At 37.9% G+C, this 27,532-nt stretch overlaps 2 protein-coding genes across 8 annotated transcripts; one reads left to right on the top strand and one right to left on the bottom strand.

Annotated features, from left to right (window-relative positions):
- Positions 1-24: 24 nt before the first annotated feature.
- LOC134530098 (FGGY carbohydrate kinase domain-containing protein) lies at positions 25-24,278 on the bottom strand. Of its 7 annotated transcripts, none has more exons than XM_063364691.1 (9): positions 23,845-24,278; positions 17,704-17,815; positions 16,584-16,824; positions 11,898-12,214; positions 9,199-9,403; positions 6,740-6,890; positions 5,126-5,200; positions 4,504-4,781; positions 25-3,773 (listed from the first exon to the last, which is right to left on the bottom strand). In XM_063364691.1, exons 3-9 carry the CDS (start codon positions 16,802-16,804, stop codon positions 3,680-3,682), a joined length of 1,341 nt encoding a protein of 446 aa, XP_063220761.1. In that variant the 5' UTR covers positions 16,805-16,824; positions 17,704-17,815; positions 23,845-24,278; the 3' UTR covers positions 25-3,679. The 7 variants fall into 7 exon arrangements, with proteins under 7 accessions (XP_063220761.1, XP_063220760.1, XP_063220757.1 ...); XM_063364690.1 differs by lacking the exon at positions 23,845-24,278 and adding an exon at positions 19,418-19,607; XM_063364687.1 differs by lacking the exon at positions 23,845-24,278 and adding an exon at positions 19,124-19,409.
- Positions 24,262-25,217, top strand: LOC134530100 (proteasome assembly chaperone 2). Its single transcript, XM_063364694.1, has one exon. The coding sequence runs from the start codon at positions 24,354-24,356 to the stop codon at positions 25,155-25,157; it is 804 nt and encodes a 267-aa protein (XP_063220764.1). The 5' UTR covers positions 24,262-24,353; the 3' UTR covers positions 25,158-25,217.
- Positions 25,218-27,532: the final 2,315 nt, after the last annotated feature.

Below are 27,532 nucleotides of genomic sequence, written 5' to 3'. Positions count from 1 at the left end.
CTAGTAATCAATACATAAATGATAAAAATAAAGATAAAACTTTATTGTCAACATTATAATAAACATTTATGGTAAGGAGAACAATTATTTCTCTCAACTGTCTTAAAAACCATACAAAATAGTTTAACCATTTAGTAAAGTACATGGTAAGTGACATAAAATTCATTTTACAGTTTGGAATGTCATAATTACAATTATAAAAGTATCTGTCATTTTAAAATTAATTAGTAATGTGAATGTGCAGCTTCATACACACATTACTAACGAGAGAGGAATAGTCTCAAGGCCATGCCATCTGACAAAGGAAAGAATGCATGTAGTGTATAATGTTATAAAAGATAGTAGGAAACTGTAAAGTCATTAATAATTTGACAAACATACATTTCTTCAGGAGAGCCACGATACGTGTACAAACAACTGTATTTGGAAGATATGAACATCTTTGCCACGTTAAAGGCAAAGCACTGCATGTGGGTTCACAGAATGTTTTCAGTCTTCTGTCAAAGGAATGTCTGAAATGTGATGCTATGACAGTGGGAAGCAATTTTGTTTCCTTGATTGCATTGTAGACAAGTCGAGCTAGAGACAGTTCTACGACCAAGATATAATTTTCTGGATTTTTATACTATAGATACTTGCAGTGGTGGATCCAGGAGGGGGTTGGGGGGGCACCAGGTGCAAGTGCTGCCCCCCCCCCCTTCCCCCCCCCCGAAAAACCAGTTGTATGCTACATTAATATTGCCGAAAAAATGATTGTTTCTGGAACCAATAAATATTTCAATATAATTAATGAATTTCTTGTAGAATCATAAAATCTGGTGGTTGGATGTTATGTGTAGTGTGAGTAGATAAAACATTTTTTCTCTGGCTTCTCTGAAATCCCAGAGTGCCCCCTCCGAGGTGAACCTCTGGATCCGCCACTGGATACTTGTATAGAAATTTTCTTCGGTTCAAAGCACTTAAGTGCTAGATCATGACCAAGTTATGAGGAGGACTCACATTTATATTATTTTGCAAACAAAATCAATAACCAATGAATAAAGTCAATAGGACACAATTTTTTTAAATATCGAAATAGCTTATGACTATCTCAAAACATATCTAGCACAATGAACTACATAAAACACAAGTCACAAATATCATACTACATTTGAATAATTCAAGTAATGTTTATCCTCCTCGCACACATTATTATTGTGAGATTCACAACTTCTCTATAAATCACAAATTATGCAAAAAAAAAACCTTTCTTAAATGATTTTATTCTTATGTTTGTCAATGGAATGCGTTAAAAGTAGAGCTGTGCCGATACGAATCTGCAGAAGCCGGTTTTGCCAATATTTAGTTGAATGTGTGCTGATTCACGATACAATTGTTAATTTTCGGCCAATATTATTGAGAAATGAAAGTGCCCCTCACAGCCGAAAAATCCACCAGTAGGCCTACCCTTTTCACTTTTCGTACTACTACATACTTTGAACATCATTTCTTAGCTACGTGTGCCAGCCATACATATCAAACTTAAACATTCTGTTTTTTAAATAATGCTCTTGAATCTAATACATTGTAAATAAGTATATACCAACATGGTAACGATAGATAAGAAAAAAAAACATTCTTTATTTAGGGCATGGCTACCACTACGAACAATGGAAAATACCAACTGCTTTAACTGCAAAGAAATGTTCGTAATATCGTGATGGAGAAATTTTGTAACTAACTTACGTAAAGTATTTAATATTGAATAAAAATTAATAACCAAATAATATAGGACTTCACATAATGTCAATTATACTTCTACTGTTTCTCCTGCAAAGCGACCACATAAAATGCATTTCCGTATAAATAATAGGTACCATAAATTTTCGCCACCGCATGCGTTACGGTGGTATTGAAATTTCCGTTCTTGAACTGTAAATATGTACAAAGTCTTGCAATTTTGCACATTTTAAATTCATCTCTTAAACCTCGTATTTTGTGAATAAATATATTTCATGGTTATATATTATTAAATAATCTTATATTTAATTATGTATTATATAATTAAATTTTTTCAGTCTCCATTAATAAATTCATGTTTCAATAAGCTAATAACACGAGTTAAAAAAAAGAGTAAGATTATGTTCCGTTTATGAACTAAAATACATGTGCATTTGCATTTAATGGTTTTCTGAGAATGAGTTATTTTGGATGATTTAGTAAATTAAAAAAAAATATTTTAACCAAAATGTGTTTTCTCCTGTATTAGTTCGGAATCTGTGAATCGGCAACGGTTGTATCAGCATATCGGCAAAAGTTTGTGAATCGGTACAGCTCTAGTTCAAAGGAAGACAGTTCTTGTACGAGTGCAGCGATGCTACGAACAGACGTTGGAAGAGCGACCCAAGCTAGCCACAACTGCTTTAAACACAGTTGTGTGGTTAACGCCGATACGTTGCAAACTACCCCCCTTACTATCGAAAAAGTTTGATTGTTAAATATTGTGTATAAAATAAACTTTATTTTTGTGTTTTTGCAGGACGTGTTTGGATAATCATAATTGTGTCCAATGGTAAATTAGTTGTGGGTATTTTCCAACTCAAATTTCAATATGTTGAACAAGAAATAATGCATTCAAATGAAATGATTTGTAGCAACTTGATTCCACTTGTGTGCTTTTTAAGTTGCACTGTGCCAATGCAATAAACATTGGAGACATTGGTACATATGCATATCACATAAAATTACAGTTTTCTTAAAAGTGTAAAATAGTTCTGCATCCTGTGCTCTTTCTTGCATTAACACAGAAATAGGCTCACACAAACATGTCTAGGGAAATGTCGGTATTGATAACCTGACTGCAAAACTGGTCCAAGTTGCTGTAGGTCAAGGTTAGCTATACATTTTTTAGTGGTTTTATCATGGTATGTTAAAATGACGTTTTTAACAAACTATTACTGCTGACTGTTGCAATTACTTGTTTGTTGAGGAATCCTCTTGTATGGCTGTGTTTTGGTAATTAATTTTGCAGTTTTACTAATATGAAAGCGTGTAAATGAAATGAGTAACAAGTAAACTGTTAAATTAAGAAAAAATTTTAGCTTTCAATTGGGTGTGTGGCCTTCCGTGGACTGCTTGTGACTGGTCAATCGTTGACTCACTTATTTTGTGCGCATAGTTCAGCAGTCTCCAGTATTTTTAAAAATGATTACATTTACTGGGCTACACTCCAAGCTAAAGGCGTTACCCATGGTTTCAGGCTCCATTTCAAATATGTATTTGGCTAGTTTTAATGTAAGTTCATATTTTAGCAAACATAACTCTGCTGATGTTGTTATTGAACAAATATGGAAACAAAAGAGTGGATACCACTAACTGAATGTTGTATGACTATACCCTAACTTTGCAACAACAATGGACCAGACTTCTTACCCAGCATCTGGCCTGGATACATACTGTACATGGCCTGATTATTGTTTCAACACTCTTAGAATAAATTGTCTTTTTCAGATATGTTCAGGGAATACCTTTCTGAATGGTTTAAAGTATGGAATCATGAAAGGCATGTACGCTAGCTTGGTTTTGTAGGAAAGTATTGTGGTCACCACCTGTTACCCACATCTGCGGTCTCTAGAGACGCTACCTGCTCCTGTCTTTGTGAGCGGGAACGCGTGGTGCGGCATCGGAGACTCCGCGGACGTCACTTCAGGACGATGAAGTCCGACATGATGTTCCTGTACTCCTTCTGGTGCTCCACCATTCTGAGAAACACTTTGTACTTCTTTTCGTGGTAACTGGAAAACAAAGGGAAAAAATCCTGTTATGTATATGAAACTTCTAGAGAGTAAAGCCAAGTAAGAGGTCAGACATTATAAAAATGCACATTCTGTGTTTGGGACAAGCAGTGACCTCACTTGAAGGTGGTGTAGTGATCAGCTCACTCAGCTCCCTTTACGGGAAGCCATGTTTCAAACATGGATTCCCACGTGTGGTAAATGGGCAGGTGCTGCTGACCAGCGGTATATATCTTCTATCAATGCATTCCATCATTGCATTGGCTGTAAAAATGTACCTTTTCCTTGATTGAATTATAACTTGCTAAGTCTTGAAATCATATGTAAAACCATTCCAGGTTTCTAAAGCCACGAGTACACATTTACTGTCTTCTGATGAACACAGTCAAAGTGATAATGCTACCTCCCTAACTAGTTGTTAGGTCAAATGTAACAGTTGTGTCTGGCTGATGAAAACATAGTGAGTAATGTATTTTTTTTATGGTTGCTGAAGAAGTGTGTCTCGAGATAAGCAATTAATGCAAAAACTGGTTTTACCCTTTCATTAATTATATTACAAGCTTAAAAAAAATCTTGGACAATGTGCACAACAGACTGGTAAGCAAGATGAGAAGAATAAAAGAGCCATAGTGTAAAAAAGTTAATAATTTTTTACAGTACCGAGTGAGGCAAGTTACAGCTGCAATACAGTGTTGAGAAGGAAGACTAGTCTTGCCAGGCACGGGGCTACCTGCGGTCCAGCTCGCGCGGGCGCACCACGGCGGCGGGGCCCCCCATGGCCTGCACGGCGGCCGGCACGCTGCTGTGCGTGCCCGCGGCACACGCCCCCAGGATCGCGGCGCCCAGCAGCACGCTCTCCGGCTGGCACGGACACAGCACGGGCAGCCCCGCCGCGTCCGCCTGCGTCTGCACGAACAGCGGGCTGCGGCTCAGGCCCCCGCACATCAGCAGGCACCGGAACACGTGCCCGCTCCGCGCCAGGGCCTCCGTGATGTGGCGCGTCCCGTACTGCGCGACACACGCTCCGCTGGATTACACTACGTTTCGTCCAATTATAAAAAAAATAATGTACTAAATTTTAAGTTCAGCATATTTCAAATTTCAAGATTATATCGAGAAATATTACTTAACATATCTACTTACATACTTCACAGTTGTATTTTACTCATCACTAGTTTATTGTAGTTATGTATTTGTTCTGTCTGCACGAAGAACATCACTTTTTTTAGACTGGCTATTCAGAACTCGTGTGCAACACTGAATGCTGGAGATGAGAAACCGCACCCTGCATCACTTCAGGGAGTGTTCGACAGGGACATGTCACCGTGAAGGCGCGGTGCAGACGTGCTTACCGCCAGAGCTTGTATCGTGGCCAGGTACACGACTGCCAGGTTCTCTTCATCTGCAGACAGGGTCAGCCCGCAGATCTGCAAGCAGTGTGACAACCTGCAGCCATCAACTGCAAAGTGGCTCCGACAAATCAACATCAAATACGCTAAAGACTATTACCAGATGGCTACAAGATTTTTGTGTGAAAACCTGACTTTGTTTAAAAACGTCAGTCCGATAGATGGCAGGCGTTTAATACATATGGTACCAACATTATGACAATGAAAATAACTTTATTTCTTAGAAAAACTTATTTAAAAATTACACATAATTATGGGAGGAAATAAACCTCCAGTTTTTAAAATTTGTTAAAAAGGAGGGAACCATTTAACAATTTATCTATAAAATATTTCTCTAGTATCGTTTCTTGCCGCTAGATTAATTAGGTTGTTTAGTTAGTATAGAGCTGTCCGGTATTATTCTTTAGCACATTTGCTAACATACCAACTCATAATCTCTTCATGAACTTAGAATCTATTTTCGCACCAAACAAAAATAAAAATTCACCCTAGATCAGACATAACTTTTGGGGAATCAAAGACGTTTCACACTGGCACAAAACAAGTAACAGGATTTTCAAAACTCCAATGAAAGGGTCAACAGGAACATAACACACGCCAGTGTCGTGTGTAGCGACAGCGAGCAATCACGTGTGGGTGTCGTCTCTTGGAGCTGCATGCTCCTGTCCTGCAAGGAAGACTCTTCGAGACATTTCTGCAACTGTTTCTGCCAACGGAAACTACTCGGTTGCCACGCGGAGGGAATCAAGTGGAAGAGATGTCACTGAACAGAATAACAAACACACAATCAAACTGCAGAAGCAGGGTGATAGAGGGAGTGGAGGAGGAAATGAGGCAATACAGGAGATGCTGACAGCATTCAGTTGGAAACTGCCCTCTATAGATGATGACTCGTCAACAATATAAAAACTAGTTTTTTTATTTTAAGAAAAGGAACTTTACAGTTTAAAATTAGTGATATTTTAAACACTTTCTTTTATTTTTTTACAGTTCCTTAGTTCTCTTAAAAAAGCATAAATGTTTAACAACCTGCCAATACTAACTAAATTAGAATTTTTGGGACAGCAAAGCCATATTAAATTAAAAATTGTTTACCTATTGTGAATAATTTCCCAGAAAAGTATAGGTAAAGTAAACATTTCTGCTTGTAGTTAAAATGCTAAGATGTACTGTACTAAAAAGAAGATAGAAATGTAAGAACTAAAGCTTTAAATTTTTACTATGTAATTGATTTTCCTGATGCTGATCTTGGATCATGGTTTACCATGTTTATATACAGTGTCTCAATCACGTTTAACCAAGTATGCCAATATATTCACACTTCTGCAGTGAAGCATGAGAATTTGTGTGCTTAAAACCTTCCGACAAATAACCACAAAATCATCCGGGGACTGCTGAATACGATTTGTTTGGTTGCTCATATTAAACTTTTTTTTCCAATTGGAGTTCAAAGAAATTTCCCAGGACAATCGACACTATTATCACTGGCCTATCAGAGCACACTGTTTGCTGATACAGGCCTCACTAAGTCCACTCAGACGCGGCAACAGTACGCACCATGCCCTGCAACGAAGGATCGGCTAAGGGTGAGCGATTGCCGTGGAAGTCCGGCCACACGTGGACATCTTTAGTCAACATGGCCACGCACGGGAGATTCTGTCTCTCTGCCATTTCCTTCAGTAGGTCTAGCAGATACTCCTGAATATGTCTGAAACAGTCACCACACGAGGGCTGGAAACGCGTACATTTTTGTAAAGCCACACCACCACTATAATCAACAAATCTGACTGAACATTCACAACTGTAAAGAAAATAATTAGAATTTAGAATGTCTAACACAGAAAGTGTTCATGACTAACATTTCAATCTTAGCAAAATTTTGCGTGTTCCATAAAAATCCCAGCAAGAAAAGCCTACAAGCTTAAAGCACATTAACAAAGCTTGATTTAAATCTGTTGTGGCAAGTCGTCCTGGGAGCCAATCAAACCCAGGGCACGCTTGTAGACGCCGGCTGTGCTGTGGCTGTAGACGTGGCCTAGCCTCTGGCAGACGGGAATGGGAGATGATGACAGTGAGAAAAAGTACAAAGAGGAATGAAAAGGAAGAATACAAAAAATAAATAAAATTTGGTTTTTTTATGAGTGCACATGTTATTATGGCTCCAATAAATGTCTGCAGAAAGTACCACTGCGGTAATTATTGTAACCAGTAGGACTTATTGAGCAAACATTCTTCTGTGTTGCAGTTTTCATGAAGCCAGACTGTACCCACAGGCACAAGGACTGTCTGGTCTCAAGAACAACATTTATCAGCGAGAGATTAAACACGAGCCTGTTAACACCACGGATTAGCACCAGACTCAAGGTCGCTGATAACAATTATTCTTTACAAGATGCTCAGGATGATGTAATAATCACAATCACATGCTATCTAAGTTCAGGCCAGTAGTATAGTACCTTCTTTGTTACTGATTACGCAACGTAGGTGCTGGTTCGGACTGAACGGGTCGAGCGCTAGTTAGGCCCCTCGTGGTCGGCAGTCAGGCACACTCACAAGCTGGGGGTTTCCTCAGGGTGCTCCCACTACCCTTGTCCCTGCCGGCCGCAAGACACTGCTCCGGCTTGTCTTGGTTTCTACTTACTGTTAGTTGTTTCTAACTGACCGTTCGGCTAAGTGGCTTTGGAGCTGAACTGGAATAACAGTTTTCCACAATGGTTCGCCAATGCCTTCTGTGAGCTGGAAGGATTGGAATATGCGAGAGGGTTGGAGAGGAACGGGCAGACTGTGATTCGGGACCTATCGCACTTCACGAGCACCAATCCAGTTGCGGGCCTACACTGTGTGGAGCCTACGCCACCCACTTCTGCGGGACCTTAACATTGGGGAGGGGGGGTTGCCCGAGAAAATTGGAAAAAATAACTTCTGTAAAACAAAGTTTCTAAACCAACTTGGAACTTAAATTTCAATGACGATTTTGCCTAAGAAATTTTGATATTCTTACGTTATAAATTATTAATGGGTAAGTTTTGTGAAAACTAACAGTCAAAATTGTTGAAATTGCTTTGTTATATGAAGTAATAAATTCTTTGGAAGTTTTTATAATACAATGTCATAGAAACTGAATTGAAATAGAAAAGTATTGACCAACATTTATATGTATTTGCATGGTAATAACAATTTAATCTTTCCTTTTCCCATCAATGTCAATAATTTTCCATGTAAAGCTGGACAGACAGCGTGGGGCCTGGGCGGTGGTCCGGCTTGCCCCGTCATGGAGCGCCCCACACGCTCACTGCTGCTGCTGTCTCTCGCCAGCAACAGTCATGTCAATATTTGCTGACAAGTGCGCGGCAAGTGTCTGGGAATACACTGGCTGAAGGCCACCTCTAGCACATACACGCCTTTCCCTGTCCAACTACATTGTGCCTAATTCAACAACTTTAGTTGTTTTACACACAACAAATGTTATGCAGTGGTTCAAATAAAAAAAATAATCAAATACATTATATAAATTACTTTTTTTATAAAAATATTATGAGGTCATTTTTGAAAATAAAATTACAAACCAAAATTAAAAGAATTATTTTCATAATCGGGTATGACTAGGGACCGGAAAAATTCGCGAATTCAATGACATACAGGATAGACTCCAAGATCCTCTATGCATTTCGACAAATTACATCTGCTCATTGGCTACTGACTCGTGACAACTATTAACTAGAATGCTTTTGATTCGATACTTATTTCGTTGAGGATTATTCATTGGCTCTGATTCCTTCAGACAACCTGTGGTCCAATCACTGAAGCAGCGAAAGGTTAAACACATTTGCATTCTAGCATATCGGGAAATGAAACCGCGAATTTTTCCGGTCTCTAGGTATGACTAACAAAACACCAGACAGTAAAGTCAACCAGGAATGAACACGTGCAAACATGGAACTGTGTGCGGCATGTGCACACTCTGGAGGACGCACGCCGCGAAGCAAGAGTCCAGCAAGCGTGCGAGGGTAACTCACCTGCCGCCGGCCTTGGCGCGGGCCGACGACGCGGCCGGGTGGGTCTCGATGACGTGGTCCACCAGCTTGCCCGTCGCGCTCTGGCCGCCCTCGTTCAGCCAGTAGCCGGGCACCAGGGCGCTGCGGTACGGCCCCCACACGCCCCTCACGAACAGCGGGTCCCGGCTGACGGCCATGTGGCAGGTGGAGGTGCCGCAGACCAGGCCTGCCGACACGCATGGTTGTCGCACCTTCACCGCGCCGCCGGGGTACGCGCACTTCATTTACACGATGCACGCGCACCATGCAACAACATTTTCACAGAATGAAATTAAGGTTACATTTAAAAAAAAAAAGCCTACGTACATATAAAAATTATATATGTGCTTTCAAATTTATACTTCAGTGATTCATATTGAATACTGGTACATATCATTAAAAACATTTATTTATTGTGAACATTATTGTTGAAATTGTTTTTATAAACTTTTTCAAGTGTATTTAAATAAGTGAGGTTAATGTCCCTTATGTATAATTTGTTTGCATTATAAATTTTAACATTATATCATAAATAATTAAAATTTATCTCAATTATTTTACTTAATTAAATAATTAATTTTATTTATGTGTTTGTAATAATATTGAATACACCTATCCCTCACTTAGCACCAATAATTCGTTCCTAAAAATTCTCGTGTTATTCGAAATGGCGTATTCTGAAGCATTAGTTTCCATAAATAGAAAGGATAATTTATTTAATGTGTTCCAAAATTGTGTAGGAAAATATACTTTACGTAATATAAATGCGTTGAATAACACTCAACTATAAATATGTCACACCATTTATCTTTATATGCCTCCCATCGCACTTTGTATGACAAATACGACACCGCGTAACGGGAGATACGTGGTTATGTACTTTATCGTCAGTCGGCTGGCTGGCTTGCCCGCCCAGGCGTGACCTTCAACTCACATTGCGTACCTTTCCAAACCATCCTTTACTGACAGTGAAACCGATATTACTGTCCGGATAATTTCATTTTAATTTTTCAAAAATTAAAGTGCTTAATCACGTATCACCACCTGGTTCACACCAATCCCGTCAGGCCAATGATTATTTTTTTCACTGGAACATTCATTTAACAACCTTTTCCATGTGAATCATCTGTTCATTTCTGTTCCGGTATCTAATGTTAAATATATTCCTGCTAGTATAACCAACAGCATCCAACTAATATAAACCTTTGGTAAGAGTCCTCAGTTCGTACGATTGTGCGCACAGTTGACTTGCTTACAACTAATGTGCGACGTAACATAAGCGTGGCCTTCATGATAATCTGCGTGCCGTAATACTTCTAGTTTTGTCTCAAATACTTGAACACGATGCATTATGAGTGATCAAGCACGTACAGTTACCGGCAGCTGAATGGGCAGACGTTGCTTTTGTTTGAGTGAATTCCCTGCCACTGGCTAAACTGGGTTCAAGGCCCGGTTTGTGGCCAGGCAACAATGGTACGGCACGGCGGCATACGGGCGGACGTAAAAATATTTGGTCCTTTACACTTCATAGCCGCAATTCAACTTGCCATATCTGATGTTAGTACAACAGCCGATAGCGTAGACAGACCTGTGCACGCATCTCTTCCCCCCTTGTTTGGCTAACTGTATGCCACGACACTTGTGTTGTTTACAGAAGTTGAAACAGACTTTGTGGCGTCGTGCTCCACTTTTTTTTTGCCTGCCGTGATTTCGTGCTAACTGAAATTTACAGACGTGCTATTCAAGACTGGGGCAGTAAAATACACATCGCGCTAAATGAATTTGCACAATCTGAAGATGTGCTAAGTGTACTGGGTGTTTTTTTTTAATTTTTAAAATTTGATTGAATTTATACTTTATCAACCATTTTAATATATTACTTGAGTCCTTTATTATTTTATTTCTATCACTTATTTGCATGCAAAATTAAAGTTAGTTTTTTATTATGCCAAGTATGTAAAACTTCTAAATTACGTACAAACGTACATGCCCCCATTTTTTTTTATTATTCTTTATTCTATTCTACTAGCATTGTATATTACTGATTATAAATTATTTTTGAAATAAAATTCATTTTTCATTAAAGAAAAACTTTGATCAGAAATTCCTGGTGAAAAGCTTATTTTCAAGCACTGAGCTACACTGCATCCAAAGAAGCAGTGCTCCACTATCAGTTGACAATGCCTTTATCTGGCAGCTTTAATCTTAAGTATATAGAGGCTGTTCTTCGACAAGTATATTCATTGCTCAGTGTCTCTCTGGAACTACCAGACGCAGAGCTGACAGTTATCTAACCACCTGTTTCTTATGCTACAGCCCACATTACTGTCTTACTGAATAACTGTTCTTACGCTCATCACAAAAGTAAACAAGTTAGTTTGCAAGTATAGAAAAAGAATAATAATTTCGTAAGCTGCAACCCATTTTCAAATCTCAAAAAAACACAATAAATAGTTGAGTCTTGGAGATGAATAAATTTGGCGAAAGTAAGATGCCAATGATTGTATGATGCAACCATTATCTCAGGTAAAAAATTCATTAAACAGGTGTGTTTTAGAAGTGATTAAACGAGAAAATACATATTACTTATAAACCTGTATTCCACGCAGGCACCACATGTATTCATGAAAGAAAGGAACAAGGAAGAGACGAAGGCAGGCGCGGCAGAGAGAGGTGCTCACCCAGGCGGGTGTGGAAGTCCCGGGGCACCCCCGGGGCGCTGCAGCCCAGCAGCCCCAGAGCACCCGCGTGGGCGTCGATCATGGACGTGCCGACGGGCGTGCCCGCCAGCAGGCCGAGCTCCCCCGCCGCCCGCTCGCTGAGGCCGGCGCCACACGGGGCCCCCGGCTCCTTCACCTCCGCCCCGATCTTCCTCCAGCCCCCCTCGGCCAGCTCGGCGAGGCCCGCCTGCGTGAAGAAGTCGAGGCTCCAGCCGGCCGCCTCCGCGCCCTCCGCGCCGGCCACGTACGTCCACTTGCACACCAGCGAGCACAGCGACCTGCCACAGGGACACGGCGTCACTCCCGGGGGTCCTTCTTATCCCTCCATCTTCGTTGCCTGTGGCGACCTCCGCGTGCTCAAGGAACCAATAAAACTATGTGTTTGTTTTGAGATGATGCAGTGGTAAACACGCCCCTTTTTACATTCCGGAAAATCCGGCTTAGAAACCCAGAGCAAGCCGCCCCGATTTGGGCTTTACGTGGTTTCCCAAAATTAGTTCAGGCCAACCCAACGATTTTTACTTCACTTAGCTGGTACCTTCCCCAGTATTCTGTATTTTTTTTCCGGTGAGTTCCCTGGATTCAACTCTCAACTTCCTAGGCAGCACAGACTGCCAGCGCAGGTCGCTACAGGAAGCAGTCTTCCATTTGCTCGGACAGTGGGTTTGCAAGGGCCTGCTGCCAGGTGCGTTCCCTTCCCAACTCGAGGACAGAAGCCAGTCATGTACCTCCACGACAAACGCGTTAGGAAAATGGATAGCAACACATTGCTATGGCAAATGGTTATGGCAAGTAACTTTTGCTTCATGTTGAAACCTAAACTATTCAGTTCATGCAGGTGATTTGAAGATATACTGCCTTTTTTTTATTATCTGCTCAGTGATTAACAAACTACATGGTCATGTATTATACAGGATGATTTTTAGAGGGTTAGACAAACTGAACAGGTGTGTGGTGGTCCCATATTGAGCAAAAAAAAACCCAGGTGCCCAAATTTTTTTATTATATATTTTTTTATTTTTCTCAACTTTTTACAGAAATTTGGCTTTTTAACTTCTATAGCTTTTTTGTTGCATGTTTTAGGTTTGATACAGTGGCGTAGCCAGACTTTGTGTATGAGGAGTGTTAAGAAGCATGCCCCCCCTCCCGTATTAAAGCGAGGGGGTCCGGGGGTCCTCCCCCGGGAAAATTTGTATTTTAAGGTGTAAAATAGTGCTATTTTAGCAGTTTTCGGTACTTAAATTTAAATATTGTAATGGTAAAAATTATATTAATTTTAATATGAAATTTGTTTGAGTGACGAATAAGAAATTAATTAAAGATTTGGTACTAAGGGGGGGGGGGGGGGGGGGTTTGAACCCCTAACCCCCCCCCCTGCGCCCCTGGTTTGATATTTTTATTTACGTTTGGTCCCTGGTGCATCCTTTGTCAGTGCAAGGCAGTGTTAGATGCAAAAAAAGACTAAAAAAATAATTCTGATCTCATAAAATCTGAAAAAGGGAAACAAATAGGCAAAAAGTTAACTTTAAATTAATTAAAACAAAAATCAATTACAAGAAGTTCAACTGTTTTTAAAAAATTCCCTAGGTATTGTTTATTACAACGGTGTACTAAATTGGTTTAAAACTATCAGCTTCCGGTAAAAATTTAACATAAGAAGAAACGAGTAAAATTACAAAATAAAATATTAAATTTTTGATTATCAAAACGTTACAAATCTGACTAGAATATTGCACCCTTATTTCGAATAACACAACAGCATTCTGCTTTAATAGGATTTAAGATTTTTTGTTTATTTAATGATTATTTTTATTTCATATTATTTTGTGCTTAATTTTTCCTTACATTTTTTTTTTTTTTTTAGATAAAATTTAGGTAAAACTTACGAGAACAAAATATTAGGACCCCTAGGGCCTTTTCACTCAATATGTATTTTCTAAATATGTCCACCAACACACCCGTTCAGCTTGCCTCATCCTTTACAAATTATCCTTTTGCTCGATGCACATGCCTAGAAGTGGCGGAGTAATTAGTAAACTCCCCAGGCAGGGCCGTCGTCAGGGTTTCCACAAGGAGCGCATCCAGTTCATCCATTATATTATTTCTTATGAGTAAGTTTTCTTCATTATTGTGTTTTAAGATAACATTTTCACACTAAAATCTCAGGGGAGAGTAGACTTTTAGAAGTCCATCATTTACACATAGAAATTTAAGTAATGATTTTGCCTGAGAAAAAGAAACTTGAACATTTGATATTCTGGATTTTATAAAATAGTTTTAATACTATTTTCTTAAGTCAATTGTTTGAAGATTTCGTTAAAGCAAGTCATAAATTCATATATTATTATTATTATTATTTATTTAATGCCTGAAGCACACATTTCAAGGTGCTATGAAATACAAATAACACACATACAAAACAGCATACTTGGAAACACAGTTGCTGCCGCTTGTGTGTATGAAGCCTGTTGGGCTGGAGGGGGGAGGGAACACAATAAGGATACAATAATCCCTCCAAATTTAATTTCTCTGTAACCTTATGTCGCTAAGTTGCTATGAATTTCTTATTCTGTATTCACAATTTTTTGACGTGACGTCTAATAAATCGATGAACGCCGGCTGCACTCACAAAAAAGTGTCCCGTTATGCACATTGTCCCGTTACACTCATTGTACGCTTGCGCCGCATCTATCTCTCTTCCACTCGATTGGAACAACCATCGATCTGACTTTTTCGAGGCACATTAAACTTGAAACACTCCCATTAATTTCCTACTTTTCCTATTATCGCCCTATCCTTAACAGAATAACATAGATTGGAAGAAGTTAAATAGCAAACTCGTATAAAAGTTATAGTTAAAATAATCTCTTCGTTAAAGTAATACCTAAACATATTTGAATTAATGATTGCAAATAAAAGTAAATTTATCAATTAAATTGTAGATTACATTTCACTCCTTTGTATCCATACAAAATAGTGATATTCAATAAAAATGATTAAATTTTATTCATAAAAGTATGCAATCATTTCATCAATGTTTTGTTATGACGTTGTCACGTTAAACTATCGTCCGTAAACCGACTTTACAGACAACCAATTTTTTTTTTTTTTTTAATCCGGGGAGGGAGGGTAAGGACCCACAGACCTCCCTCTGGCTATGTCCCTGCACCCAGCACTAACAGAGTAAGAAAGTAAAATGATTTCCAACTCATTCTCTTTTTTAAAAACTTATTTATGCCCTGGAGAGTGCTCAGTGACACGGAACCTGTCAGCATTCTGGCTCTGGGTGTCGGATATTTGAGACTCAGCTGTGTTCACGTAACTGACATGTGTCTCACCGACAGCACACTGGAATGAATCCAGTGCTAGAGTGACTTAAGGCACAGACTTGGTAGCACCTTGCCTTCAGAGGCCAAAATGGAATTCGTCATCACACGATGGATTGCAACTGAAATTATTACGTACTTTGAACTGCTAGTATTTCTTACAACACTTGGAATGTTTGACTAAACATATTTAGATTTTATATTTATGGTTGTTGGTAAGTGTATAGGAAATACAAAACACTATTTGCCACTATTTTAGGTTTTTTGTAAAAAACTTTAGAAAAAATAAGATCACTTAAAAATTCTGTCTAGATAATTCTTTAGCTTTGACCTTCTCTTCTCATAGAGAGATCACACAGCCGTGACCCCTGCTTCTCTCTAAGAGATACCCTAAAGGTCAACACACCATCAATAACGTCTGAATAAAGAAGCACAACCAAGAGCTCTGAGTTATTTGGGAACATGTTTCAAATTTCAAAATAATTTGTATTTCTTTGATCTCTTTTTACAGTTTGAATTTCATTTATAAGATTAAATATTAGGATATGGAGAATAATATGCGGTATCATAAACCACATAAAAAAAAAAAATAGATAAAATAATTTTATGGTTTGAAAGAAACTCATTAAAGCTGAGGTAACAATCACAAGTTGATCCCTAAAACTGAAAATTATTCAATGGAGAATTGAACACTCTCACTAAAACTTAATGCAAGACCTTTTCAAAAGCTTAAGAAGATAAGAGAATCTCTGCAGTTATTCACACTTACAGTGGAAAATATGATATGTAATAAAAATGTTATTATTTGGCCTTTCACAATGTGACAGCGTATAATTCCTATCACACAACTATCTAGCCATGTCTGTCGACGTCTGAACAAGGCGAGACCTCGCTGCTTCACCAGAATCCTCACTTCAGAGATCCTGAATGTTTCAGGACTTTGCTGGCTCTGCCCTAACAGCTTGTGGCTTGCTCATACGCCTAGCAATAGCACGCGGCTGTGAGTCCCGCTTAGAACGTCGTCAGTTTTGTAAGTCTTAGGGCCGCTCGCAGAGTCAGGCGAGTGAAGTCCGAGCAGAAACTCGGCAGGTGAATCACTCCACTTCGCCTCAAGTCACGAATGCGCAAGGCAGTCTTACTGTCGCTTACAGCACCATACTCCTAGGCTAGTACATTTACTTATCTTTAAAACGGCGAGACTCAAACTTCGATGTTTCATGAACACCCTGGAAATGTGAACGTAAATGAAAAAACCTCGTACCGATTAAATGCAAGTACGTTAGTATTAATCTGGACCATAGAGCTCCAGACTCCGACTTGCCTGGAGTCGGCCCCAGTGGCGCGCCAGGTCAGGAAGTCAGGCAGGTCGAAGAACCAGCCCGCCCTGTCCCAGCACTCCTTGCGGAGGTTCTTCTTGAGCCACAGCAGCTTGGGGGTCTCCATCTCCAGGGAGATGGTCCCGCCCACGTACTTCAGCACGGGGTGGCCCAGGCCGTTGATGAAGCTGGCCTCCTCGATGGCCCGGTGGTCCAGCCACAGCATCACGTTCCGCGCGTTCTCCCCTGCAGGCACACGTCGCGCTCCGCATCTCTGCCCCTCTGTCCCCTCTGAGCCTCTGCCCCTCTGTCCCTCCGCTGTATCAGCCTGTTTAATACATCACAAGAGGCATGACTTCCATCTATGAAACAAAATATCACTAGCTATGAAGCGTTGCATTGCTGACCTGGAGGCTGGAAGAAGTTGATGATGATGATGATGATGATGATGATGATGATGATGTATTCCAGCTAAACTGAATGTTTTAGCAATTGACTTCTGACCGTCAGATCACAACCATACAAAAATCAAGTACTTTAACAGAGCCTCACTTAAACCTTAAGACAATTAATATATATTGCAATGCTTCTTGGATCAAATGAAAACACTAGTAGCAACAATTCAGCAGTGTTCAGGTTCACTGGAATGCTCCGTACTTGATTGCTCATCAGCTAATAAATGCATTTGTAAGATTCAAGGACCTGAACTGCTTCCTGACGGTGAAACCAGGGGCGGAGCCGGGAAGGGGGGGGGGGGGGTTAGGGGTTCAACCCCTCCCCTCCCCCTTAGCACCAAATCTTTAATTTATTTCTTATTCATCACTCAAACAAATTTCATATTAAAATTAATAACATTTTTACCATTACAATATTTAAATTTCAGTACCAAAAACTGCTAAAATAGCACTATTTTACACCTTAAAATCCAAATTTTTCCAGGGGAGGACCCCCAGACACCCCGCTTTAATACGGGGGGGGGGGGGGGGCATGCTTATTAACACCCCCCATACACAAATCCTGGCTACGCCACTGGGTGGAACACCTGGCCGTGTGACTACCGGGTAGGGACTGACTCAGAGGCTGCCTCGAGCACCCACGCACGACCTCGTCGCGCTTCTCACTGACCCGTGGGGCTGATGGTGAGGGGCTTCCCATCCTTGTCCACCGCCACCAGCGAGCAGGTCGCGTCGAAGCCGACGCCTTTCACGTCAGCGGCCGGAACACCCTCCGTCACGTCCTGGACGGCACAACATTACAAATTGAACAAGAAAAATAAAAAAATTTTGAATCAGCTATGTACTTAAAGGATTGGTTAGCGAAACTCCTCTATGTGCGTACACACAAACTCACACATATACATAATAGGGCTTCTCTGGGGTGCATTAAAAATATGTATTTCATGTCTAGAATTCCTGATTGCCATTTATTCTATTCTGACAATGAATACTTGTGTTATAATATAATCAATAAACATATACACAGGTAGCCTGCTCGCAAGTCAGTGAGATTACCTACTGACCAGCGACACTAATTACAGGGTGAGAGGCGATTCCAGAACACAAAAATTTAAAAATATGTTTTTATTTACTTTATTGTCATTGTACCATTGTATTTTTGTACAACACAACATATCTTTGCGCAAACTTGAACAACAAAAAATTATGTTATGGATGAAAAAAAACTAAACCACAGTTGCACGGTGGCAGTGCGGTCAACACGCCTAACTTCACTCGCAGGAATCTGGGTTCAATCCAACAGCCTCTTCTTGCAATTCTGCAAGTGGAAACTGTGGCTGATGCTAGCGGGTTGTCTCAGAGTGTTCCTGTTCCTCCATCCACTGCATTCCACCCCAGCTGTGTGTCCTTGTAACCCGAACACATTTACTCTTAGAGTTGGCCAGAGGTAACTCATTTCTCCCTTGCGTAGTAGCATACAGCAGCCCTCTCTCATCTGCTACCTGAGTGGTGACCGTTCTTAGGGCAAGAAGCTGTGGAATAACACCACGTTCATTATAATATTGATAGAAACATTTCATAATACTGAAAGTATATCAATATACAACTACTTATGTGATGTAAAATTTTTTTCAACAAAATATCCATAATGCATTTAGGTTTAAATAATCAATCAAACAACGGAGAGACTAAAAGGATAAAACAAGATGGATGTGCCCTCTGTGAACACTCCAGGAAAAAGAGTGGGGCAGACTTTCAATATTACAAATTATTACAAAAAAATGCAATGAATAAAAAAAGCTTTTTGCGAGATTCCTAATCAAAAAAACATTAGCAGCACCAAAAAAGAACACTACTATTTAAAGAATTTAAAACCATATGTGTGGAAACATTTTATAACAATATTTAAAATTGCATCTGATCAGTTTTATTCTTGATCCTATATAAATCCTATAGCTACTAATACAAGAAATCCAAATTAACTAAGTTGTATTCAACTTCTCACTTATTTGTTCAAATGAATAAACATAATAAATTATAAGTTAAAACCACTCATTCCAGCTAAATTAATAACGTAAGGCTGCACATACTTTTACCACAGAACAGCATGCAGACCATATGTCATCCGTGGACTGCTCATAATAACCCGCCTTTGGGGTCCACGTTTTCGTGTCCTTGGTTGAAGTTTTGTGAAATTTTCCGCGGTTATCGACTAAAGCCGCTCTTACACTACCTGTACCCACGTCCACGCCGACGAAATAGGTTGTTTTTGATGGCGTTTCATTAGTTTCCTTGGTCATCGTGTACGCACTACAACCGTACAGACTGTCGTCAGACACAACACTGAGCGGCTACTAACTAGTTTCCTCGCATGAGCAGCTGACCTTGCCGTCCGCCGAAGCCATCCTTGAGTGTCAATACAAGTAATTCGTGCTAGCGGCGCGCAGTTGACTCAACCAATCATATCGAGATCCCGAGCGATCATGTCACTGTTTTGAAATCGGATGATAAAGTGCCTAGGGATCAAGTGTAAATTGTAATTAATTACAGACCTAATAAAAGAAATAAACAATTAATAACGCAAACTATATATTAAGAAATTTAACAAGTCACATTAGTATTTTAAAATTAAAATTTTATTTATTAAAATGCATCCTTTGTAACATTAGATCGGGGGATAACCTTTGACACCATCCAAAGCCCTTATCAATTGAACCAAAATGACAAAGATAATGTAAAAAAAAAATAACATAAAAAGGGCGATCACAGCCTTAGTTGGCACATCTATGCGGTTATCAAAATATTTGTCACTTTGTGTTTCAGTGTCAAGTTTCAGTGCATTTTTTTAATATTTGGTTATTAGTTTATCAAAATAAGTACTGCATCAAAATACAACGTATATTTTTGTAACAGAAGCTTGTGAGAAAACCAATGGACACGTCATTATTTATAACCGCTAATTTTGACATTTATGTTGGAAAATAATAGTTAACGATGACGTTCGCAAAATAATACTATATTTGCCAGAGATTAGATTAATCTCTGATATTTGCCTTCGATCATATATACTTATAGATAGCTCATTGGCTATAGCTGCTGTGTTGTTTGTTGATCCCGGGATCTCAATCAGCTGATTGTAGGCTACGCGACGGGTTTTTGCCATAGGAAACAATGAAGTAGTCGACTAACATGTGTGATATTTTGTGTTTGCTGCATTCACGGACGATTGTAGGCTTCGTTTATATCAATAAATGTGTTAAGTAAATAATGTAGAAGTAAATAAGTAATTAAATATGTCTGAATTGATCGGAATTCACGTTATTATTGTGCCCGAAGGGAGTGTTTTTGTTGTGTATCGTACCTCTAACCTCAACACTTGTGTATTTGTCAATACGTTTTGATGGATTCAGTCTTAAGCTCGTATTTTATTACGAACTTTATTAAAATCTACACAATGCTAGGCAATATTGGAAATATAAATATACTAAATGTAATTATACAAGATATATAACATTATTTTCGAGACAGCTACATTTCTATCATTATTGGCTTTGGTCGTTTGAGTGAGCTTGTTTAATATTTACCGGAGCTAATAAATAGTAATTTTTATTCAGATAATTTATGCTGAGTGGAAATAAAATAATAATGTTACTCTACAGTTTCCTCAAACTATAAAAAAAGGTAACCATAATGATTGGCCGTATGATTTTTAAATGAAATGAATAATGCCCCACCATGTCCTATGAAAATAATGAGATGTGTATTAAGGGGCACAGGTAGCCTACCTTGGGGTATGTACATGCAAGACAGAGTTGTAATTGTATTAGGCCTACATGAAAGCTTGAATTGCATATTCAGAGGGTAATATTCTTACATGATGACTTTTGCTCGACTAAAATAATAGAATTTAGAAAATACAGTTTTTGAACAGTAATGACATTCTTCTATTTACCCTAAACATTGTGTTTTTAAATTCCTGTAGGTTTCTGAGAAATCACAATTTATAACTTAAATAACAATATCTGTGCATTCATGTAGCAACAGCCTTTTGTTGCTTCAGATCCAGGTAAACATTTGTATGTATGGAGAATCACGGGATCTGCAAACCTAGCGTGCTAACGTTTACAACAGTCTGTTCTGAGGCTTCGTTTGTGCATGTTCAGTGTAAATAATCATGAATTTGTGATGTAATAATGGACAATTTGAATATGTTAGCTACATTAAAAAAATGTAGTTTAGTATGGGTACATTAAAAAATAAAGTAAAATATTTTTAATGGTTGCTTGGAAATTACCACAGTGTGCAAACAGTTCACACCAGAAAATTCCGAGACCCAAATAGTTTCAAAGTTCATCGAAGTTTGTCATTCACACAAGAAAATTTAATACCACAACATTAAAGGATAAAAATGTGCATGAGAAATCTCCATATCATCTTTTATAGAGTTGTGTGACAGGAATTAGATAATATTCAAACTAAATTAAAAATACTTACAAATATTGTGGATAATTGTTTTGATCGGGATAGTTACCTACTACTTAAATTATAAATACCTAAGAAACTATAAAAAAAATACTGTACAGTATTTTTAATTTAGCTATACTAACCAAACCAACCATCCACAATAATTTTATGTTCTCCAGAACATGTACACACATAGTCTCGCAAGGAAAAGCAAAAATGGTGGTAGCCGCAAAAATGCTCAGGTATTGCAATGTAAGCTATAAATGATAATTTCTAAGAAACTAGTAGGATTTTAGAAACATCGTTTTCAGGATAAGTAGAGGAATGTAGTTAGTGACTGGAAAAAAGTAATTTTGGAATGTTTTATTACGGAAAAGCCGCGACATAAGAATATTACAATGCAGAGAAACATGTTAAGTCCTTAAGATTGAAAGTATTGATCATAACTTTGAATTAACAATAAAATAACTATTTTTTATAAAGAGGTTAAAATTTTTATGCTCTTAATAAATGTAAAATTGTGTTTATAATGCCTATAACTTACATAAGTTATTTAAGATACATGCATACAATGGTGACAGATGTTACCAATATGAAAATAGTGTGCTGAAACAAACATTGGTTTTCGAGAAAAATGTGTAACTAGAAGCTCTGCATATGAATTTTGGCCGTTATATGGAACCCCTAAAAGATGTTGCCATTAAAAAACTTAGGATAATGGAAAACTTATAAAAATACACTTCGTAAATATTAAGTAGTGTGTTAGGTTTTCAATTCTCAAATCACATTTTTAAAAAAAATAGTAGCAATGCTTGTTTGACCTAGACTTTTAATGCCCTCAAATTAAATGTAACTACATTTTCACAACTAAGTATTCATCTGCTATTGAAAAACCAGCAACAACCCTTATTTTCTCTAGATTTTGGCCAGATAAAGAATTATTAAGCAAAGAGCCATACATTTTTAAACATTATTTATTTTAAATTATACACACTAAATTTAAAAGTTATAAAATCTGTCCACTATACTGAACCTATGAAGCTTAGTTTTCGGTTTTGTGATCTGGTTTCATCTTCTTCCTGCCAGTCATTATTCTGCTACTTTTCTATCCCTCCCTTCTTTGATTTCAGACTGTTGGGCAAAAAAGGAGACAGGTTCATTTGTCTTTATTAGGGATGTTAGCTTGAAATGAAATAATAATGAGGAAGGAATGACAAATTTATTCTTATTAAAGCACACATTTAAATATAGACATTATATTCTGACTTGCTGAGCGACAAGCTGAACTGCCGCCTTGGCCACCGAGTTAGGAACTGAAAAACAATATGGTAGGTATCTACAGTATCTAATTACCTACAATTAAAAGTAAACAAAAAATAACAAGTTATGTTTAAATTACAGCAGTTAAATATATGAGGTTTCAGGTTCTAAAATAAATAATAAATCAAAATTGAAAACCATTTTAGTTAAAAAAAAAGTAAGAAAATCTATTTTATTAAATACAATAGTTCATGTACAATTGTATGTCACATTCACACACACATACAGATACTTTTCCAAAATCATTTTACATTTAGCTTCAATGAAACTTAAAACTATATAATTATGGTAAACATAGGCATATACAGTATGTTACATTTCTTGAGTTTACATTCTAATAAGTAGTAAATAAATTTAGTCCAAAGACATAAATTACAAGAATTTGGTCACATCATTGGCATCCATATCATTGCACAATCTTTGTTTACAAATGCATCAACCCTGTTTAGTTTTATGAATGTCTGCTCTTTACTCAAAACAAAAGATCATATATAAATCAACCCTTTTAAGAGCCAAAGTCCAAATACTTCTTCTTTTCTCATCAACTGGGAAACTGTAAAACAGTAAATTTTAAAAACTCTCACAATGTTAACAATAAGTTTGACACAAAACCTACAAAAAAACATTAAAAATCAAACTAGGGGTCATCCTATAAAAAGAAATTTGAAATAAGATTAAACATTTTTCTTAGCTACTGACATCTATTGTAATGATTATGTAAAATAGCATTGCAATAATTCAAATAGTTCATAAGTAATTTAATGGTCCAATGGTTGATCATGTTTAAGGTCGCTTAGATTAGGTTTATCACATTCCAAATATCTTTTGCAAAACAATAAGAGAATATCAGTTTATAATTGTCTTTTAGAATAATTGTTTCATAGAATTCTCGACACTGACATTAACTAAAGTATATTATAAATACGGATTTGCCTAATTCACAAAATGTTAAGTCGGCTATCGTCACATCGCAACAGCTTTGTTTCAAATCCTTTCTTAAACTAAATCTATTTATTCATAACCTTACCTGTGAAACGAAACACTGCTTCTTTTTTCGAATCTCTCATTACATCCGTACGCAACACAAGAAGTAACCATATTAAATTAAATACATTTGAAGTAGGGTAAACAAGGGTTGGGTCTTCAAGTTAAAAAACCATATTTTACAAACTTTCTGATAAGCTTCAGCACTAATATATTTCTACGTTGGTTAATTAATACGTTTATTAATATAAACCAAACCTATTATCTTTCTCAAACGCAGCAAACTATAGAAATCCCGCACGATAGCCCGCCACTACATTGGTTCTTATGGAAGTTTTCCAGCAGGTAGCCAACAATCAGCTGTTCGAGATCTCGGTTTCCAAACAAACGACGAATAAGCTCTCTATGATATATATGCTCGAAGATATTTGCTATCATCACAATCCATGATTCACCTACTGGATTTTCTAGACACTTTTAAACAAGAAAACAAACGACAGTCGACAACAAACAAATGTTCATGTACGTATTGTTATATGAAACTACTTACTAATGATGAGTGACATCAGCAGTGTTGAAGATATGTTTAAATTATTTACAGATAGAACTTTTAAGGGATATGCTTTTATTCTACCTTCTGTATCTGTGGGAAATGTAGGTCAGTTAGCAATGGACTTGGTGTTGTCTTCACTAACTGCAGTGAAGATAGGTTATGTTTTGCACCCGGCGATACTTCCCGTTGTAGGCAGTGATCCGTATGATTTGGAGTCAAGTTCTTTAATGATAAGCTGTGAAATATTCGTCGTGGAAGATAAAAAGTTGATTTTGATGCAGATTCGCTCTCCGCTCATCAAGACATTTAGAAATGACTTTCTGCTGAAACTTCTAAAATGGATTCAGAAGATGGAGCTCTCACCAGTTTTCATTTTGACAAGCAGCCATGAATACGAGAGGAATGACGAACAGATTCGTGGGACACCACTGCGTTTCCTGATGACAGCGGACTTATTTTCAAAACATGAAGAGACCATTGCCAAGTTGGGCTGGAAAGAGTTGGAGAAGCGTGGATGTCCAGACCTCACATCACAAGAAAATCATCCAGAGGAGGCCTACATTCCAGGTGGAGGGTTCGCAAAGTTGTTGTTTGATACATGTGCCTTTCAGAAGATTTCTTCGGCAGTTTTACTGAAATTTTGCTCAGAAGGTGATAACATTCCAGATGCAGTTTTGCTCGCAAACTATTTAAATGATCTGATTAGGCTAGTGCCTGAAGGAACGTCTTCAGTGGATCGTTGGCATTTCCCGCCATCGTGGAAACATCTCTTTGGAAATGCACCGGACAGAGAATTGTATTAACTAACATTTTTGTACTTACCCTTTATCTTTGTATTGTTGTAATAAAATAGTTAAAATTAATGTTGGTACATTAATACATGTCCTTATAACCACATAAATTACATTCACAGTCTTCTCTCTTTTGGAACACTTACAAAATAAAATAACTGCCTTAAAACTGAAAATAAGTACTCATTCAGTGAAGGTGGTCAGTGTGTTCAGACATTAACATAATAGTAAAATATTTGAAATTTGGCCACTGAAGCTGGCAACGTTCTGCTCCTGGGCAAGAACACAAGTGTACACTCCTGTATGCACTGTATCGACATCAGGGAAACTGGTTAGAAGTAATACACGTATGTGGAGCTGGCAGTGATAAGTGGGAGGGGTTGATTTCCGATTGCCGGTCTTTAACCAAGATTGATGTCCGAGTTGTGTGCATTTCTGCTGCGGTGTCCACCCGCGTGGTCTCGGCAGTCGGGCTGTTGTGGTTGCACGGGATTCTGTTCCTAGACTTGCACGAGGGCACGTGTGTACCCAGTGTCCTTGGTACCTACTTCTTGTGCTTCACAACCCAGGACCTCATAACTGCGTACCCAAATTATTTTAATTAGTTCATCATTTTTAATGCCCTTGCATCATGACTGATCAGGAACTTGTTTGCTAATCTTACTTAAATGTGCTATGGTATAAAAATGGCAAAAATCGACTTGTATTGCCTGGAATTGAAACCCTGGACGTAATCATCGGGAAACAACTGGCTGCATGTGTCTTCAACGATGGCTCTCGGTCAGTGTCTGCAGAAACCTGTGGTCGCGGATAGCAGAGGGTTTGATGCATCGTCTTGTGCTTGCTTGTTATTTACTGTGGAGTTTGATGCCAGCCTAGCAGTTGGTGAGCTATACTGTCTGAAACGGTACATAGCACAAACTGCTGTCACATAGCTACAGCTGACAAACACACACATCAAAGTACTAAAAAATCACATACACATATATAAGGTTTACCTGCAAATATATAATATGTCTAATATAAATAGTAAAAACATACCTTTGAAGTAGTTGTAATAATTTTGTAAGTAAATATTATGCAACTTTTATATTAACTATTATTATTATTATTAAGTTTTATGTCAGATTCTGGCCCAGAAGCTTTTTTTTTTTATCAAAATAAAAAGGTTTTTATGGTCGGACAACTTAGAAGCCATGTCATTTAGTTTGTTAGTTGAACAGAGTAAAGTGTCTGACAAAAAGAGAAGGGGTTTTAATTATTACTGTTGAGGTCAATATTCAAACAATAAACTTTTCCTACATAACATTTTGTAGATAAATAATGCATCTAATAGACTACTACTCAACTCTGAATTCCATGTGACAAGCCATATTCGTCTTGAACAGACTAAAGAATTGTACAGAATTTAGGGGTTGATATACTTAATTAGAGCACTCAGTTTTACTGATGTTTTAAATAAATTATCAATGATGATGGAAGTATAATTTAGCAGTGACTTTCACTTCATTAACCACGTCATAAGTGAAAATCACAAATAATAATAGCAGGAGTATCCCACCCTACAGGACACGTAAGTTAAGAGCTGATAGGTTGAGAGAAGATTCCTTGTCTGTAAACCATAAAATTTGTTTTGTTTGGATAGCTCGCTAACCATCATAACTCAACAATTTCTTTATCAGTAAAGTGTGATTCATTGTACATATCGAAATACTTGGGTTAGTCACAGATTTTTGGTATTGTATATATAAATTAGTAGGTACCTCCTGATATTTATTTTGTTTGTTTTACGAGACCTCTTAGAAATTTTATCAAATAAATTGAATTTAGATGATTCTTCCTTTAATGAAACATGTTGACAATCCAAAAGTTTGTTAAAATGAAGTAATGTTTTGAAAGAACATTTGAGAAATTGCACAGCATGGATATAGTTTGATGTCAATACTTAATTCTCTATCTTTTTTATGTTTGGGAATAACTTTCGCAGATTTCCAAAGGTAGGGGAATTTCTCACAGACAGACTGGTGTTGTGAAAGTGAGTTACTAGCAGGGAAAGGCTTGCATGAAATTCGGTGTAACATAAATTCCAGTTGATAGAGTTGACTTGAGGTTTTAAGACTAAAGAGACTGATTCAACTAGGTGGATGAAATCAGTTGCTGACGCAGTCTCCGAGACTTGGGTTTAGTAGTTGTTGAGGTGTAGATGTTTCCAAAACATTTTGAAGTGTTCCTTGCTCTTGCAACATGTCGCTGTTGTGGAGTGTTATGTTCTCATGACTGATATACCGCCATTTGTTTTGCATTCAGATTTTACTGTGTTGTTTAAATAATGAAGGAAATTGACCCTATCTTGATTGATTAGTTGTTTGAGAGACTTTCTGAAGTTG

The sequence above is a fragment of the Bacillus rossius genome, chromosome 3 (assembly GCF_032445375.1).
Source record: "Bacillus rossius redtenbacheri isolate Brsri chromosome 3, Brsri_v3, whole genome shotgun sequence".
Classification (NCBI taxonomy): Eukaryota; Metazoa; Arthropoda; class Insecta; order Phasmatodea; family Bacillidae; genus Bacillus; species Bacillus rossius.
This window is presented reverse-complemented; position numbering and strand designations above follow the sequence as displayed.